Raw genomic sequence first — 19,188 nt, 5'->3', positions numbered from 1 at the left:
TAGACCAACAGGGACTGTAGGATCGGGATGAAGCTACGGAAACACATCAATAAACAGAGATACCCAGTGAAACCATATACCATAAATAGTAATACCATGAAGTGAACAATGCCCTATATCATGTACCAATTATTTCATAGAAAGACACTTGGAACTCCTTCTTGGCTAATTATCTCATGAAATGTAGTCCTAACAGGCTGAAGCAACAGACAAAATTATGATAAATACGTGATACATTGCTTGAATGTACAAGATATAGCCAGCATGTATACAACTAACCCACGTACCAATTCAAGAGAAACCTGTTGGAGCTACTTTCACTCTCCCTTCAAGTCAATCATTGGCTTCCCGTATCCTATAGGAGTCAATTCGAAGTGCTAACCCGTACCTATAAAGCATTGACCAATTCTAGCCCCTCTTATATCTCTTCACAGACCATAGGTTTGGCCCTTCTCAGTCTTTCTGCTCTGCCTGTGACTTTCTCCGGTCCGCTGCTCGCACCCATACGGCCAACTCACGTTTGCCGGACATTTTTCGCGGGCTGCTCCCTTCACATGGAACAGCCTGCCTTCCGCCATCAGACTCTCCCCTAGTCTTCAATTGTTTGAGAAGTGCCTTAAAATCCATCTTTTTAGGAACGCTTATGGCCTCCCAGGGTAACCTCTACCTTACATACCTGTCTCTTGCTCTCTCCTGAAGGGCAGCACTCTACTCTCTCCTCCAGCTCTGCTTCACTCCCACCTATTTTGATTGCTATTTCATGTCCTATTGTATTTTACACCCCACCTCCTATAGACTGTAAGCTCGTTCCTGTAAGTTTTCTTGTAATTGTCCTATTTAGCTAAATCCCTCTCTTATAATATTGTAAAGTGCTACGGAATCTTTTGGCACTATATAAATGGCAATAATAATAATAATATATAAGATACCCAGTCAAACAAACAGTCCTAATTAGCTATAAAACAGAAAATACCACAATCCGATACCATGCAGAAATACTTGCACAGCTATTTCAATAATAAGTAATTGTAAACCAAGGCCACTAGGTGGCGACATTAGCTCTGCAAACTGATATGCCTGTGTCAAGAAAGGATAAAATACAGCCGAAATATGAGGTGTTAAACCGAAATGTGGACAGTGCAGATCCAATCAATTCCGGTGAATGATTCATACTAAACCAAATGAAATGAATGTGCTGAACGCGGCACTGTATTGAGAGAAGAATGCAAACTGTAAATGCACAAAAGTTTGGTAGCTGCACTTTTATGCAAACTGCCGAATGACTCGTTCATCTAAACCAGGGTTGGGGAACGTCCGGCCGGCCCTGCTACCTGCCTTTTTGGGGCCGGTGGGGAGACCAAATCCCTCACCGGTCTCCAGGCAGTTTGTTAAGGGAAAGGGAGCTTGGACCCGGGAGCCTGCTTGATAGGAGGAGGACCCCAGAGGCTGTGATCCTCCCAAAAGCATGCAGGTTGGAGCGTTGCTGCACGTTACCATGGCAACGCTCCGACAGCGCTGTGCTTGCGGAAAGAAAATAGTGAAGTCAGCCTGCAGCTGGAGGAGCTGTAGGCTAAGGTGCACGCAAAACCACTGGACCACCAGGGATTGCAGTGGTATGTCCTCTACTTCCAGGCCAGAGGTAAGAAGGAAGGGGGTGCATACATTTTTTTCCTGTTTTTAAGTAAAAAAAAAGATTTTTATATATATAGATTTTCTCCCTGATCCCCCCCACCACAATATATATCCCTCATTTTTAGTAGCCACTTAGTCACAAACACTGGCCAAATATTTGTTTTTTGCTTTTTCACACAAAAACAAAGCTGAACGCTAACTTTGTCCAATGTTTGTGACTAAGTGGCTACTAAAAATGACTGGGCATACCCCATTTGCAATACCTTGGGTTGTCTACTTTTGCAAATGGTATGCCATCATAGGGGTAATTCTCATTCCTGGGCTACCATATGCTCTCAAAGGTAACATTACTAATCTGGCAAATCTTAATGTAAAAAAAATTAAAAATAGAATGTGCTATATTCAACCCTGTAACTTTCCAAAACACCGTAAAATCTGTTAATTATTTTATTCATAATAAGTTATGTTTCATATATGAAAAGTTCATGAGAAATTAAAGCCCTGTTTCTCCTGAACAAAATGATATATAATAAGTGTGGGGGCACTTAATATGAAAGAGGTGAATTACGATTGAACAGACATATAGCGCAAATTCCAGGTTTTGTTTACATTTTGTTTTGATCAGAACGTGCACTATTGACTCCGTCCTGAAGGGGCTAAGGACACAGCTTCAGAAGCTGGACTTACCCTTAAGGATACAAGCATGTTTTGCTGTTTCTGTTCAAATGCAATTTGCATCTCTTATTTATTGAGAGCAAAAAGGTCTTTAATTTGATGTCACATATACATATTTAAATTCTCATTAATTAAAAAAAAAAAATGCCAAAAATGGGGGGAAAAAAACAAAACAATTTTTTTTCACTGTTTTAACAATAATCATCTGTGCATAATATGTCCAGGAAAAATAATTCAAAATAAATTCATTTGTGTCTTGATTGATAGAGTACATAATATGTATAGAATTTCAGCTTATTTTGAAAGTTACAGGTCACAAAATAAAAGGACTACCTTATATACTCGTGTATAAGTCGATCTCGTGTATAAGTCGAGTGTGACCAACAATTGTGAAATATGCTATCCCGCGTGGATAAGTCGAGGGTAAAACATGGGGCTATGAAATTCTGTGATTTTTATAATTATATACGCACACACACTCATACAAACACACACTCTGCATTATATACACACACACTCATACATACACACACTCTGCATTATATACACACACACTCTGTGTGTATATAATGCAGAATGTGTGTGTTTGTGTGAATGCAGAGTGTGTGTGTGTTTTTGAAGTGTGTGCGAACTAGGTGGTGGGAAGGCTATTTTTATTATTTTTTATTTTTTTATTTTAATATTATTTTTAAATTTATTATTATTTTATTATTTATTTAATTTTGTCCCCCCTCCCTGCTTGTTGCCTGGCCAGAGAGGGGGGATATCTTAATCCCTGGTGGTCCAGTGTATGGGCTGGCAGCAAGCTGTTACTTACCTTTGTAGCTGCTCCGGTCAGCTCCCTTCACCTCCGTGCAGCTCCTCCGTTCAGCTCACAGTGTAAGTCTTGCGGTCTGTGTGCAGCGCGGAGCATTGCCACGGTATCCCATGGCAACGCTCTGACCGCCGCGGGTCTCGCGAGACTTACACTGGGAGCTGACAGGGGAGCTGCACGGAGGTGAAGGGAGCTGACCGGAGCTGCAACAAAGGTAAGTAAGAGCTCGCGGCCAGCCCCCAACAGGACCGCCGGGCTTGTAATGAGCCCGGCGGTCCTGGTCTGTATTATGGCAATGTAAGTTGCCATAATACAGACCTTGACTCTCGACTTATGCTCGAGTATATACGGTAAATTAAAATTTCAATGTGAAACTATTTTAGAAGTTGCTATGTTTTTTTGTAAGTTTAGTAGCCATCACAAAAAACAACATTACCACACAAAAGTATATATTTATATAAAGTAGACATCACAGGCTATTTACCTAAGGTTATTTTGACACTTTTTACGTAGCCATTCCATCGCCAATATCTGCTAAATATTGGAGTAAAATTATTTTTTTTCTCTTTATTGGCATGTACACATATAACAAGGTTTTTGTAATGTGTATTTTGTAAAGCTGGTGTGTGCTATTCCTGTACAGAACCATCAGTAGTGTTCAGCTACATCTGCAGAATACAACAATACCCCCATTGTATACCTTTGGCACTATTCTGTGAAGCGACAATGTACAATGTTCGTACTCCTACTCCTCTGATGCTAACCTTAAAGACTTCTCTAGGGCTGCACCACTCCTATGGAACACCCTCCCCCTCTCTGTTAGACTTTCACCCAATCGCCACTCCTTCAAAAAAATCTTTGAAAACTTACTTCTTTAGGAAAGCAAATCAGTTAAACTGTGAACAGCTTTCCCTCCCAACACACCCGGATTCCTCTCCTGAAACTGTCATCAAGACAAAACAATAAGCCCTCAATGAACACTTTCCTAGCAACCTACTTTTCTACTCTACCCTTACCTTTTGTGTCACATTACCCCACTCCCTCTAGCAAGTGAGCATGGCCCTCAATCCCTCTGTTATTGTGTGTCCAACTCGTCTGGTTACAAATACTTGTCTGTTAGTCCACCCATTGTACTGCGCTATGGAACTTGTTGGCGCTTATAATAATAATAATATGAGACAAGGCTATTTCAGTTTCTAGAGTTAGAATTTTCATATATGGATTTGATGGGCCTATGTCTCATTTTGGGGCACTATAGCAGTTTGACTTTACAAATAACCCCACAAAGGGCTTCCATTTGAGAAAGCAGACACTCCAGGATATCTTATATGGCATATATTGTGCCTTAACTTGTCAACATTTTTTCACAAATTTAGGTCAATGTTTGTGGTGAGAAAACCAAATGGGAATTTTACATACATGTTGCATTTTTGCTGGGTATTTCTTACACTTGATATGGGCCACTGTCATAAAATCCCCTAGAGTATGCTCAGTTACATCTTCTGAGTAAAAAAAAAATATGCCCAATGTATGACCTAGACCAGGGGTAGGCAACCTTTTAGCAGCACTGTGCCGATATAGGATTGTGATGTCCCGTAGCGTGTTGGTCCTATTTTTTAAAATTGAGGTCTGTATGCTGCCGTATACTGCTTGTGTTATTTATATTGTAATTGCTTTGTATCTTTGTATTTGTGCGTATATGAGCTACTATATTGTACATGTTCAGGAGTAGTTTGTGGTATCGTGTACCTATGAATGTGGGCTGTGTATTTTTGTTTGTGTGCTGTTCGTATTATTTGTATGAGGGGAGTGCTATTGTGCATTTATGTGTATATCTAGCAGTGTGGGTTGGTTCCCTAGGTTCCAGTGGAGACCAGGCTGGCCAGGTACAGGTGAAGGGCAGGAGCTGCAATATCCGCTGTGGGCTGCTCTACCACAGTGTGGATTCCCATTCACAAGTGCTGGGAGGAAGTTATCTGAGGTCACTTCCTCTACGTGCTGCAATATATAAATTACGGATTGTCCTTCACCACCTTTTCGCATTAGCAGATATCTGAAGTTTCACTGGTACTCCTGATAGGCCAGACCCTGTTTGGCTCTAGCAGCCTTGAGTGCCGTGCAAAGACACCTTGAGTGCCGTGCATGGCACTAGTGCCGTAGGTTGCCTACCCCGGACCTAGACACTATTTTGTGAAGTTACAGTTCTGTAAAAGAGATGTGACAAGTTCAGGTTTTTAAGTGTGAATTTTCATAGATGGTTTTGATAGGTGCAAGTTCCATTTTGGATTATTTTAGCAGACTACATATTCCAAATGCACCACAAAGGCTTACCATTTCTTAAAGAATACATAGGGTATTTAATTTTTGCACTAGCTTGTACTAAGTGTAGTGGTAGTAAGCATTGTTCTCCCTTTTTGACACACAAAGTGAGTTTGCACAGCATATTTTGCTAACCTTATGTGTGCTACAGCTGTTTAATATTTCATATGTCTTCTGAGTACAACAATAACCCCGTATGTACATTTGCCAGGTATATGTGGATTTTGAAAGGGCACATTTGAGACACAGCATTTCCAGTTTTTTTTCAAAGTTTGAAGTTTTACGCTGTGTCCATGTGCCATTTTGGGGTAGTTGAGCAAGTTTGGTATTCAAACGATCCCACAAACGCATATCACTTATTAAAGAATACTCCTCGGGGTATTTCAAAAGGCATATTTTGAACCTTAGTGTGGGATACTTTTTTTGCTATTTTATACCAAGTGTAGTGGTAAAAAAAAATTCTGCTTTTTTGACACACACTGATCTGTATTTTGACAGGGAACGGGTACATTTTTTGTCAGGACTGGGTAAAGGGGGGTGGGGGATTTTTTTTAAACTTATGTTGAACGTTATTAAAACTTTTTTTTTTTTTTCACTTTCTTAAACAATTTAAAAACTTTTTTTTTACTGTTAACCCCTAGCTGTCCTAACACCAAACCCACCGATTCCCTACTAACTTCCACACAAAAACGTGAAAGGGACTCTCCAGACAGCCTCTGTTTACTTACCTGGTTCCAGCGCCGGGAGCCTCGTGAAGCCTCGTCAAAATGACGAAATAGGCGGGCGCGAGCAATCAGACGCTTCTATTTGGAAGCCTCATTGCTCCCTTGTGCACATGTCTTTGCCCGCCCCCTCTCCTCTCTGACAGGCTGGAGAGAGAAGGCACGCACACAGTGCCTTCTCTCTCCTGCACACGTCAGACGTATCTTAATACACGTCTGACGTGTACAGGGCCTTTTTAGGGCCCTGCATGATAGGAAGTCCCTCTGGTGGCCGTCTGAGTGACAGCCACTGGAGGTATTCCTATCAATCAATGTAAACACTGTATTTTCTCTGAAAATATGAAAATACAGTGTTTACATTAGATTGTCTGCATGGAGCTATAGATCTCACCTGAACAAATACATTAAGCTGTAGTTGTTCAGGTGACTATAGTGTCCCTTTAACCCTCAAGGGTTAAAAAAAAATAAAAAAAAAATCAGATCACAGTAAAATACTGTAGTCAGTGATCAAATTTTATACAGGGAGAAGATCAGCAGTCTTGATCCATCTCCCTGCACTTCACACTGAATGTGGAAGCGCATGGAGGTGGATCAGGAGTCCCTGCAGCACATGTTTTTGCTTGCAAATCTCTACATAATGCTACTCCCACCTATCTATCCTCCCTAATACACAAGCATGTGCCGTGTAGGCCCCTACGCTCTGCCGAAGACCTGCATCTATCCTCTGTTCGTACTCCCACCTCTGATACTTGTCTTCAGGACGTCTCTAGGGCTGCACCGTTCCTGTGGAACTCCCTTCCCTTTTCCATTAGATGCTCACCTTGTCTCCAAAAAATCAATAAAAACTCACTTTTTCACAAAAGCATATCAATAATACGGTTAATGGCTCCAAAAAAAAAAAAAAAAACCCTCTCTAAGTCTTCATTGAATACTATTCTACCAATTTACTTCTCTAATACTTCCCTTACCTTTTGTGTCACTTTACCCCACTCCCTCTAGCATGTAAACTCATTGAGCAGGGCCCTCAACCCCTCAGTTTCTGTACGTCAAACGTGTCTGGTTACAATTACATGTTTGTTAGTCCACCCATTGGAAAGCGCTACATAATTTGTTGGCACTACATACAGGGAGTGCAGAATTATTAGGCAAGTTGTATTTTTGAGGATTAATTTTATTATTGAACAACAACCATGTTCTCAATGAACCCAAAAAACTCATTAATATCAAAGCTGAATATTTTTGGAAGTAGTTTTTAGTTTGTTTTTAGTTATAGCTATTTTAGGGGGATATCTGTGTGTGCAGGTGACTATTACTGTGCATAATTAATAGGCAACTTAACAAAAAACAAATATATACCCATTTCAATTATTTATTTTTACCAGTGAAACCAATATAACATCTCAACATTCACAAATATACATTTCTGACATTCAAAAACATAACAAAAACAAATCAGTGACCAATATAGCCACCTTTCTTTGCAAGGACACTCAAAAGCCTGCCATCCATGGATTCTGTCAGTGTTTTGATCTGTTCACCATCAACATTGCGTGCAGCAGCAACCACAGCCTCCCAGACACTGTTCAGAGAGGTGTACTGTTTTCCCTCCTTGTAAATCTCACATTTGATGATGGACCACAGGTTCTCAATGGGGTTCAGATCGGGTGAACAAGGAGGCCATGTCATTAGATTTTCTTCTTTTATACCCTTTCTTGCCAGCCACGCTGTGGAGTACTTGGACACGTGTGATGGAGCATTGTCCTGCATGAAAATCATGTTTTACTGAAGGATGCAGACTTCTTCCTGTACCACTGCTTGAAGAAGGTGTCTTCCAGAAACTGGCAGTAGGACTGGGAGTTGAGCTTGACTCCATCCTCAACCCGAAAAGGCCCCACAAGCTCATCTTTGATGATACCAGCCCAAACCAGTAATCCACCTCCACCTTGCTGGCGTCTGAGTCGGACTGGAGCTCTCTGCCCTTTACCAATCCAGCCATGGGCCCATCCATCTGGCCCATCAAGACTCACTCTCATTTCATCAGTCCATAAAACCTTAGAAAAATCAGTCTTGAGATATTTCTTGGCCCAGTCTTGATGTTTCAGCTTGTGTGTCTTGTTCAGTGGTGGTCGTCTTTCAGCCTTTCTTACCTTGGCCATGTCTCTGAGTATTGCACACCTTGTGCTTTTGGGCACTCCAGTGATGTTGCAGCTCTGAAATATGGCCAAACTGGTGGCAAGTGGCATCTTGGCAGCTGCACGCTTGACTTTTCTCAGTTCATGGGCAGTTATTTTGCGCCTTGGTTTCTCCACACGCTTCTTGCGACCCTGTTGACTATTTTGAATGAAACGCTTGATTGTTCGATGATCACGCTTCAGAAGCTTTGCAATTTTAAGAGTGCTGCATCCCTCTGCAAGATATCTCACTATTTTTCTGAGCCTGTCAAGTCCTTCTTTTGACCCATTTTGCCAAAGGAAAGGAAGTTGCCTAATAATTATGCACACCTGATATAGGGTGTTGATGTCATTAGACCACACCCCTTCTCATTACAGAGATGCACATCACCTAATATGCTTAATTGGTAGTAGGCTTTCGAGCCTATACAGCTTGGAGTAAGACAACATGCATAAAGAGGATGATGTGGTCAAAATACTCATTTGCCTAATAATTCTGCACTCCCTGTAAATATTATAATAATAATAATAACGTGCCTGCTCTGACAGACTGTAAGAGCCATCACAGCTGCAGGGACAGCGCTATAAGGTGCTCCTAGTCTGCCTCGGGGAGCATTTACCCCACGATTGTGGGGGGGAGGAGGGGTTATAAATGACAAGATTAATATAACTTTTTTTGTTTTCTGTCTTACACCCCCTTTAGTGTATCTCTTAAAAGCCCCTTGTGTGTCTCTTATCCCCCTTCTTTGTATATCTCCTACATCCTTTCAACCCCTTTGCATTTGTGTGTCTTACAGCCCCGGCGCCTTTTTTTTACTCTTTCCAGCTCCCAGTTTTCACTACCCCATCCCTTAATGCGTCTTTCTTCTCCCCAGAAACCTGTGTGTTTTTCTTTCACATCTTCCTCAGCCTGTGTCTCTTCCACTCCCTTAGTGATCTGCTCCACCTCTCTCTCCCCCCCCCCCCCCCCCCCAAGTCCCTTACTGGTTCCCCATCCTGTTTTTTAGTGTTCTTTCCTGCCCCCAATTCCTTACTGGTCCCCCATCCTGTTTTTTAGTAGTCTTTCTGCCCCCCAAGTCCCTTACTGGTCCTCCATCCTGTTTTTTAGTGGTCTTTCCTCCCCCCAAGTCCCTCACTGGTCTCCCATCCTGTTTTTTAGTGGTCTTTACTTCTTTCAAGTCCCTTACTGGTCCCCCATCCTGTTTTGTAGTGGTCTTTCCTCCCCCAAGTCCCTTACTGGTCCCCCATCCTGTTTTTTAGTGGTCTCTCCTCCCCCCAAGTCCCTTACTGGTCACCCATCCTGTTCTTTAGTGACCTTTACTCCCCCCCAAGTCCCTTACTGGCCCCCATCCTGTTTTTAGTGTTCTTTCCTCCCCCCAAGTCCCTTACTGGTTCCCCATCCTGTTTTTTAGTGCTCTTTCAACCCCCCCCCCAGTCCCTTACTGGTCTCCCATCCTGTTTTTTAGTGGTCTTTACTCCCCCCAAGTCCCTTACTGGTCCCGCATCCTGTTTTTTAGTGGTCTTTCCTCCCCCCAAGTCCCTTACTGGTCTCCCATCCTGTTTTTTAGTGGTCTTTACTCCCCCCAAGTCCCTTACTGGTCCCCCATCCTGTTTTTTAGTGGTCTTTCCTCCCCCCCAAGCCCCTTACTGGTCTCCCATCCTGTTTTTTAGTGGTCTTTACTCCTTTCAAGTCCCTTACTGGTCCCCCATCCTGTTTTTTAGTGGTCTTTCCTCCCCCCAAGTCCCTTACTGGTCTCCCATCCTGTTTTTTAGTGGTCTTTACTCCTTTCAAGTCCCTTACTGGTCCCCCATCCTGTTGTTTTAGTGGTCTTTCCTCCCCCCCATCCTGTTTTTAGTGGTCTTTCCTCCCCCCAAGTACCTTACTGGTCCCCCATCCTGTTTTTTAGTGGTCTTTCCTCCCCCCAGTCCCTTAGGGGTCTCTTCTCTCCTGTTACTTAGTGCTGTCTTCACTTGTCCCTTTGAGCTCTCTCTCCCCCTTTCCCAGGACTCTGGAAGTATCTTCGTTAAACTATTTGATAAAGCACTATTATGAAATCAATATTTTACACAGAACTAACACCGCATTCCTGCTACATTAGCCTGTGCACCCGACATGAAAACCTGGATTATAATCCTCCTTTATTTACCATTACCACACATCAAACATGGCGTCGTAAATGCCTGACGCATGCGCAGAGGACCTGTCCATACTGCGCATGTACCGAGTGGTCTTCCCCTTCGGACCGCATGCGCCCTGCGTGTTACGTCATCCCGTACAGCTCGTTACAGGTGACCGGCTGGTTTCGTGCTCGCCTCACCATCACTACGGGATAATAAGTGATTAGATTTTCGTTGCGCACAGTCTTTCCTTCCGCGTATGGGTTAACGGTGATTATATAAATAAAAAAAAAAAGGTACAGATCGACGAAGTCAGCCTTTAGCGCTCACTTATGTACAATATTTCCACCGAATCAAACAGGTGGCTCCGTGGCGCAATGGATAGCGCATTGGACTTCTAGCGGAGGAAGGTATTCAAAGGTTCCGGGTTCGAGTCCCGGCGGAGTCGTGGGGTTCTTTTTATTTATTAGGAGATAGGGGAAAAACTAGGGACAGCTGTGGTTTTATTTGTGAACAGAATTATTACAATGCGTGTAAATAAAATTGAGCACATCAAACGCATGCAGAAGTAAATATAGGTATAATTGGATAGAAATGCATAATGATAAATTGACATCTAATATAAAGTAAGTTGATATGACATTTTTGGGCTGTAGTTCTCATTGATGATTTTTGTTTTTATTAATTAAATAGTACTATTTATTAAGGCAAATGGCTAAATATTGAGACTTTCTATTAATTTCCAAGTTAACGACCTTTAACCAAAATAGCACCTGGTTTTTGTCTTGATAGAGGATTAATGTTTATCATAGGATTCATATTTTTTTCTTCTTCAAAGCACACCATAAATAAAATTTCCAGTACTGATGACAAAAAATATGAAAATAAAAATCTTTGCAAAAAAATAAAATAAATAAAAATAAACTAATTTTGCAAAACTTGTGAAAAGGGATTTTTTGTATTATTATTATTACAACGTTTTCTTGCCTATAAAGTGTGTTGCAATTATTTACTAAAATGAACAAAATAGTTTAGATGGGAAAGCATGAAGGGAAGGAAGAAAAAAAAAAAAAAACACCATCTGTGACAATATTTAGCCTATAAATATCAGATTATGGTAACGTTTTACACTTTTAAACCTTGACGTTTTCTATCTTAAGTTCAAATTAATACAGTCCAGAAGTAAAATCCCACTGCACCACATTTTTTTTTTGGACTCAATGCTGTAATATATTAGGGAGAATTCAATCTAGGGGTTGACTTTTCCACAATTCTAATGTGGAGTACCCCTTTGACAAAAAAAAAAAAAAAGAAGTTACAAACACCATGACAATGTCACTAATTTTAAATCACAGTGCTTGGAGTCTGTATGTGCAGCGTTTTGCTATTATTGGATCCATTGTACAGCGCTACAGAATTTGCTGGCACTATATAATAAAATAATATAGCGCCAATTAATTCCATAGCGCTTTACAATGGGTGGACTAACAAACTGAATTGTAACTAGACAAGTTTGACACACAGAAAAAGAGGGGCTAAGGGCACTGCTCAATGAGCTTACATGCTAGAGGAAGTGTGGGTAAAGTGATACAAAGGTAAGGGAAGTATTGGGGAAGTAGATTGGTAGAATAGTATTCAATGAAGACTTTGTGTGGTGTTTTTTGGAGCCACTAACAGTTTAATATTTTTTTTAACCCCTTAAGTACACATGACATGTGTGACAGGTCAGGATTCCCTTTTATTCCAGAAGTTTGGTCCTTAAGGGGTTAAAGGAGTGGAGACTGGGTGAGCCTCTGACAGAAAAGGGAAGGGAGTTCCACAGGAACAGAGCACCCCTAGAGAAGTCTTGGAGACGAGCATCAGAGGTGGGAGTACGAACAGAGGATAGGTGCAGGTCTTCGGCAGCGCGTAGGGGCCTAGGCAGCACATACTTGTGTATCAGGGAGGATAGATAGGTTGGAGCAGCATATGTAGAGATTTGAAAGCAAGAACCAGAATTTTATATTGAGCCCTATATCTTACGGAAAGCTAGTGCAGGGACTGACAAAGGGGTGAGGCATGTGAGGTGCGGGAGGACACGAAGATGAGGTCTTTCAGCCAAATTTACTAATACTAAGTAAAGTTTACTTAATATTAGTAAATAATATGCCCCTACACGCTATACTGAGAGTAGGGGCATGTCTAGTAAGCAGTGAGCAGCCTGTCACCCCCCCCCCCCACCCACCCACCCAAATAAAACTATCCCCTACCTACCCCCCTCACCCTAAAAATAGTGAGGGGGGATTAAAATAACTAACCTGTAAAGAGAAATTCAACTTGCCATTCAACGTCTTTTTTTCTGAAATCTTAATTTTTCAGCCCCAAAAAAGGCCAAATAAAAATCCATTATACCCGAACTTAAAATAAAATAAAAAAAAGACGAAAAAGAAAAAACGCGCCGCTTAAAAAATTAATCCATCCTCACCCATGGAGGGCTCCGCGCAGACTGAGCTCCACAGGGCGGGGGAAGGCTTATAAAGGCTTATAATTAGGCTAAAAACACTCTGATTGGCTGGTTTAAGCCAGAGTGCTCTTTGTCATTTTACACAGCGTGGGAAAATTCCAAAGAACTTTCCCACGCTGTGTAAAATTACACAGAGCACTGTGATTGGATGGATTTCAAGCCATCCAATCACAGTGCTCTGTGTCATTTTACACAGCGTGGGAAAGTTCATTTTCCCACGCTGTGTAAAATGACAAAGAGCACTACGATTGGCTAAAACCCACCAATCAGAGTGTTCTTAGCCTAATTGCAGGGCGGGGCAAGGCTTTATAAGCCTTCCCCCGCCCTGTGGAGCTCAGTCTGTGCGGAGCCCTCCATGGGTGAAGATGGATTATTTTTTTGCGCTCAAGTTTTTTATTTCGTTTGGTTTATTTTATTTTATTTTAAGTTCGACGGGTATAATGGATTTTTATTTGGCCTTTTTTTGGGGCTGAAAAATTAAGATTTCAGAAAAAAAGACGTTGAATGGTAAGTTGTTTTATTTACAGGGTAGTAATTTTATTCCCCCCTCACTATTTTTTAGGGTGAGGGGGGTAGGTAGGGGCTTTATTTGGGTGGGGGACTAGGGGCCCCCTAGTCACCTTTGATGGAGGGGGGGGTGTTTATTTGATTTAGGGCCCCCACCCGCCGCCCAGGGGTGGGGGCCGGGAGGACAGTAGGTGTGTGTCCCCCCCCTCATCATTATGGCACCCACCTGCCGCCCAGGGGTGGGGGCAGGACAGTAGGTCCCCATCCCCCCATTGTAATTTATGGCCCCCACCCGCCGCGCAGGAGTAGGGGCCGGATCGTAGGGATTTTAGTTTAGTGAGCAGCCACAGGCGAGTAGGGGCATTGTGGAGATTTTATTCTCTTTTATACTATTATGGGGGTCATATTGACCCCCATAGAGTGAGGGGGGGACCTGGGGGGCTTATGAAGTGGTGGGGAGCACTGCTCCCTGACGCTTCTGTCTTTACATATTACAAGGAGGGAGCTGTGTGCCAGTAGCTTCCTCCATGTAATATACTGAAGGAACAAACTAACACTGATACACAGTGTTTGTTTGTTCATCTGATTTTTCTATTCATTCGTCTGATGAATGAATGGATGAAATTCCCGTTCGCATGTCCAAGTGTTTCACTGGGCATGTGCGGGAATCTCACAGTCTATCTAGTGTGGGCAGATGACGTGTCCCACAGGGACTTCACCTACCCACACAAAGATGGCGGCGCCCTGAATATAGTTTGGGGCAGAAAATACAGATTAATAAATAGGTCATCTGGGGGGCTTAGGGGCATTTGGGGGTGACTAAGGGATCAATTGGATGTAGTGGAGGCGGGAGGGGGTTAAAAAAAAAAATGGGATTCGGCATGACAGTGACGCTTTAAGTGTGGAATAGTCGTTCGGGTTCGCGGGAGAGTGTGGTTATGAGGGTAATGAAGTAATTTACTTTTGCAGAGGAAAGAGCCAAGCTGTAAGAGCGCAGCATAAATTTATAGTGGAGAAAGTCAGATGCAGAGTGAGATTTCCTCCACCTGCGTTCAGCAGTTCTTGAGCATTTCTGGAGGTATCAAGTCAACTTGGTGTGCCAAGGTTGTAGTTGGGGGCGCTTGCTGCGTTTACGTGTAGGAGGTGCCATGATGTCTAGTTTAGAGGAGAGGGTGGAATTGTAGAAGGACATTGCAGAGCTAGGGCAGGTGAGGTTTAAATGTTGCAGATACAGTGTCCCTCTGCTGCTCGAGAGTTGGTGTCTTGTGATCATTAAAGGACTCCTGTCATGCCCTAAACAATTTATGCTCATTAGATTGAGCATACGATTTTAGCTATACATCGTGCTAGCGGTTTTGCTAGCAAGTGTATAGATTAGAAGTAAAAAAAAAAAAAAAACTTTAACCCCTTAAGGACACATGACGTGTGTGACACGTCATGATTCCCTTTTATTCCAGAAGTTTGGTCCTTAAGGGGTTAAATGTCCAGTACCGGTCTATTATACCCACACTACTGCTTACCTAAACCAAAACCCTACAGGGGGGAAAATAAATAAACCACAACAAAACAGTTCCACACAAATATTCCAACATTACATTTATTCAAAGAAAACAAAAAAGAGAAATTCTCCAAAAAACATTTCTACCAGAATACAAAAATGAATATAAAGTAACAATTGGAGAAACATGCAGGATGTTTCAGTGAGAAATTGTCTAAGTGTATGTAGTCTATAAATTATAGTGCCAATCCATAGGTTTAGATAGGTTTATTTTTTTGGTCTTCAGATGACTGATCTATAACCTATCTTGTCGTATTGCATATCCCACAAGTTATCTATGCAAATCTTTCTAGTCTCCGCAAACAAAATATATGACACACGGTAACCTCAAATTTACAAGGAACACACAAATACAGTTACAGTATATACATATGATAACCTATTACAAAACCATAGCAACCACCACTTGTGTTACTGATACCATTATTGGGCCACAATTCCTATTAATCTTGGCCATTTGCAGTCCAACAGCAGCTCAACTGCTTTAAAGTAACCCCTGTTCTAGCCTCTATTTTGTAATAGAGCTCAAGACATACATATATAGATTAAATTATATAATATATATATTGCATATTCTCTCATATTCAAGAATCATCCAACATTTAAATTAGCTCAAAAACAGAGATAAACGTTCATGCGAGTTATCTTGTTTAGTGCACTAAGCCAGGTTTCATTTGCAGCACCTTGCTTGGTTCATTAAGCCTTTAGTACTGGGGGAGAAAAACAAATAACTAAAATTAAAGGTAACCTATTAGTCCCAAAAATACAGAAGTTACAATTGTTAACTTAATAATTAATCGCCTTTTTTGCCGCTGCAGCCTCCAGTGATGTCAGCAAGCATGCCAACATCACCTGCAATCTCATCCAAATCAATGCTTCTTATAGAGAAGCATTGGACTGGACAGCACATGCGCAGCAAGGATTACATCACTGCCCCCAGACCACTTTTACAGGGTTATTTGCTAAAGTGAGAATTGTCAGGAATTCCAAGAGAATGTATAACTTCGTAAATGAGACATACAAACAATGGCTGCTGCAGCTCTATCACTGAACGCTAATGTATACGGTTGCCAAATGAAGCATGTTTTCTAGGGCATGCATCAGGTTTTTAAGCTGTTGGGCATTATATTTAAAGTGTTGTCCTGTGGTTTGCATCATTCATATGCTGCATAATGGAAATCAGTTAGCTAATTAAGAACGTTTACATATTACATTTTAGTTAACAGATTTCCTACATGCACAACATGAAAGCCATAGACTATAGGACAAGACTTTTCATGCACTGCCTTTCATCCTGTGAAAGTGATATGTGGCCAATTACCTACGGAAATGTTTTTCAAGTGTTAAATTATTGATTGTGCACCACACCAACCTTTTTTCTAGATAGTTTCACAGTTCACACATTTTTTTCTACAACTGTTAATAAAATGGATTACATCATTGTATAAAACCACATTGCTGTGTGAACATATTCTAGTTGTGCTGCAGGATCTAAAATATTACACGTAAAATACTTATAGGCTTGTTTAGCTGTGCAAGCACTTAAGGTCACAAATATAAAATATAACAGAAAAAAAAAAAAAATCGAGTGCAGCTATTCAGCTTATCTTGATGAACATTTACTAAAATACCACTCCCTTTTCTATTAAAAACGGACATCGGCAGATATCACAGCAGCGTGGTGACCATAAAACCCAGAAGAAATAGAAAAAAAAATAAAATAAGGGAATGGATTGGCCAATATAGTTGTCTAAATATGACTGGACAGGGAGGGGGTAACCCTCAAAAGTTAAAGGTGAAAACTGTCCTGAAAAATGAGACTCAATACTAAATATTGGTCTGACAAAAGACGTTCCAAACAAAAGTGTTGCAGTTGTCAGAGTGTCAGAGTGACACTCTGACAACTGCAACACTTTTGTTTGGAACGTCTTTTGTCAGACTAATATTTAGTATTGAGTCTCATTTTTCAGGACAGTTTTCTCCTCTTTTTCAGAAAAAAATAAAAAAATAACAATAATGCTCGTTGTACAAGTTGAACCAGGAGTAACCTTTTCATTCATATACCACTATACATAATTTATTCTAGAGCTGGTATTGGCTCTAAAAAACGTGAGCAGAACTAAGTAAGCTCTACGAATTTTTAGAATCCTATATTGCTGTGATATACTACACGATTGAGGTTCTCTCTGTTACCTTGTATGTTTATAGGGATCCCAAGCATTCTCTGGCCTGGTACTTCCATAAAGAAGAGAGACTTTCCCACAGGATCTGGCTGCTTTGCTTGCAAATTGCATATTAATTCAGACATTTTACTTGTTGTTTTTAGTTTATTATCCTTTTTTTTATAAATTTTTAATTGGGAATACCTTTTATCATAATTTTATTGGCGCAACCTTCCTCTCTTCTACTGTACTGTCCCATTTTCTATGGTGTTTGAGGGGAGTCCCATACCTTTAGGTGTGCTGCCTTTTGATTAGACAGCGCTGATCCTTTGTTTTTTCTTTTTGTATTCATTTAATTAATTTTTTTTCATTGGTGATATTTCTAAAAACCAGCAGGCAAAAGCTGCAAATCACTTGTCTGCAGCCATTGCAAGCTCTCCCCTTCTAATCCGGTCTCTAAGACTTTCTGTAGCTGTCCAACAAGAAGTCTTTGCAATGCAATTGCCTGCCTCTTGAGTTTAGCTCCACTGAGCTAACCAACCCAGGATTGGTTGTCTGATTGGCAGCTAAATTAACAAGGTTAATTTATAAAGGTGAACATTTTCTATTGAAATCTGCAATTTTTGTAAAATGGGGGGATACTCAAGAATCTTAAGGGGTCTAGAGTGTCCCTTAAATTATTATCTAAACTGCTTTTGTTAAATTCATTTCCTACATCAGAAAAATTAAAAGCCACATATAATATTTTCTCAAAAAACTTCCTGCTGCCATCAATGTTTTGTTTACAGGTAATCCACACTTGCAGATATTGTTTTACAAAAAGTTTCCATAAAGGAAATTCAAGTCAGTGAAAATGGTAATAGTGTAGGGTTTTTCCTTCTGATATCAGTTTTAATATACAGTAAACTTCCTTCAGATAACTGCAATAAAATAGTTAACCGCTACAGACTCTTTGCCCTACATAAAGCTGTGAAGTATTACTATATAAGTAATTCCATTTCGGTTTATGAGCTACTGAGTTAGGCAAGAATTTTAAAAACACCTAATGTCAATGGGGCAAATATCACGAGAACCTCCAATAAAGACAAAACAAAAATAATAATTAAGGACAATCTACAGAAGGACCTGATCCAACAATTACATTTTTTTTTTTTTTTTACAATAGCCATATATTTCACACTAAATACAATTCCACAGTGATGTGCACTTCATGGTCAGGACATGGCTTCAGTTTTGTAAACATCATTCTGGATACAGAAATTGACTAATTTGGTCTTGGGAAAAATGTCATTTTTCATGCTACAAGACAACGTGTCTCTAAAATATGGGTCACTTGCTTCTTGAGAGACATCACAGGCTGTTGGTAGATGGAGGCTTCCTTTGAGCTTGTAAAATGTAACCTTTTGATTTTATAATCCCACGTGTCTTGACGATGACAGAGTATCGAAGGATCCACATGGGTGACCACTCACTGACTTGACATTCCTCTGTGCCCTCTCTCAGAGCTTCCTGGAACATTTCTTTTGAAAGCAGTTCTGTTTTGTAAAAAGTGACAGCATAGAAAGAAATAAACAAAAAGCCAATTTATGATTAAAATATATATATATATATCTCAGTCATATATATTCTGTAATAATATGCATATGGAGCAAATTGTCACGCTGTGCCAAACAACTGCTCTATATGGGCAGCATTTGTTAAGACAGAATCATACTCTTTTCTCACAGGTGAAACCTCTTGTGGATGTCAGGAAGACAGTTACTAGACATGTGTTTAACCCTGCAATGGAAACTACAGCAAGCATGTCAAACTTGCGGCCCTGGCCCACAATGATTATCTTTGTGGCCCGCCTGCCCTGAGGCCGCTTTGTGCTATGGCTGCAACTCATTCTTGTCTACCCTCCCATGGCCAATTGCGTGCTCTTGCGGCTGCAGGAGCGCAGAGTGGTTGGTTGTCTGCAGAGCAGGCCAGCCACTCCCCCTTTCCTTAAGCTCGCAGTGCCAGAGG

General features: G+C 41.0%; 1 protein-coding gene and 1 non-coding gene across 2 annotated transcripts in view; one reads left to right on the top strand and one right to left on the bottom strand.

Moving 5' to 3' along the window:
• Nucleotides 1-10,814: 10,814 nt before the first annotated feature.
• Nucleotides 10,815-10,899, top strand: TRNAR-UCU (transfer RNA arginine (anticodon UCU)). Its single transcript is given in 2 exon segments — nucleotides 10,815-10,851; nucleotides 10,864-10,899. It is a non-coding gene; the product is annotated as a tRNA-Arg (tRNA).
• Nucleotides 10,900-17,661: 6,762 nt separating this feature from the next.
• GCLM (glutamate-cysteine ligase modifier subunit) overlaps nucleotides 17,662-19,188 on the bottom strand; it is a 29,633-nt gene continuing 28,106 nt past the window's right edge. The window contains exon 7 of the mRNA XM_063428356.1: nucleotides 17,662-18,716. Coding sequence (XP_063284426.1) covers nucleotides 18,532-18,716 — 185 coding nt within the window. The 3' untranslated portion in view covers nucleotides 17,662-18,531. The remainder of the gene's footprint in view (nucleotides 18,717-19,188) is intronic.

The sequence above is a fragment of the Pelobates fuscus genome, chromosome 7 (genome assembly GCF_036172605.1).
Source record: "Pelobates fuscus isolate aPelFus1 chromosome 7, aPelFus1.pri, whole genome shotgun sequence".
Classification (NCBI taxonomy): Eukaryota; Metazoa; Chordata; class Amphibia; order Anura; family Pelobatidae; genus Pelobates; species Pelobates fuscus.
Note: the sequence above shows the minus strand (reverse complement) of the source record. Positions and strands in the feature narration are given on the sequence as shown.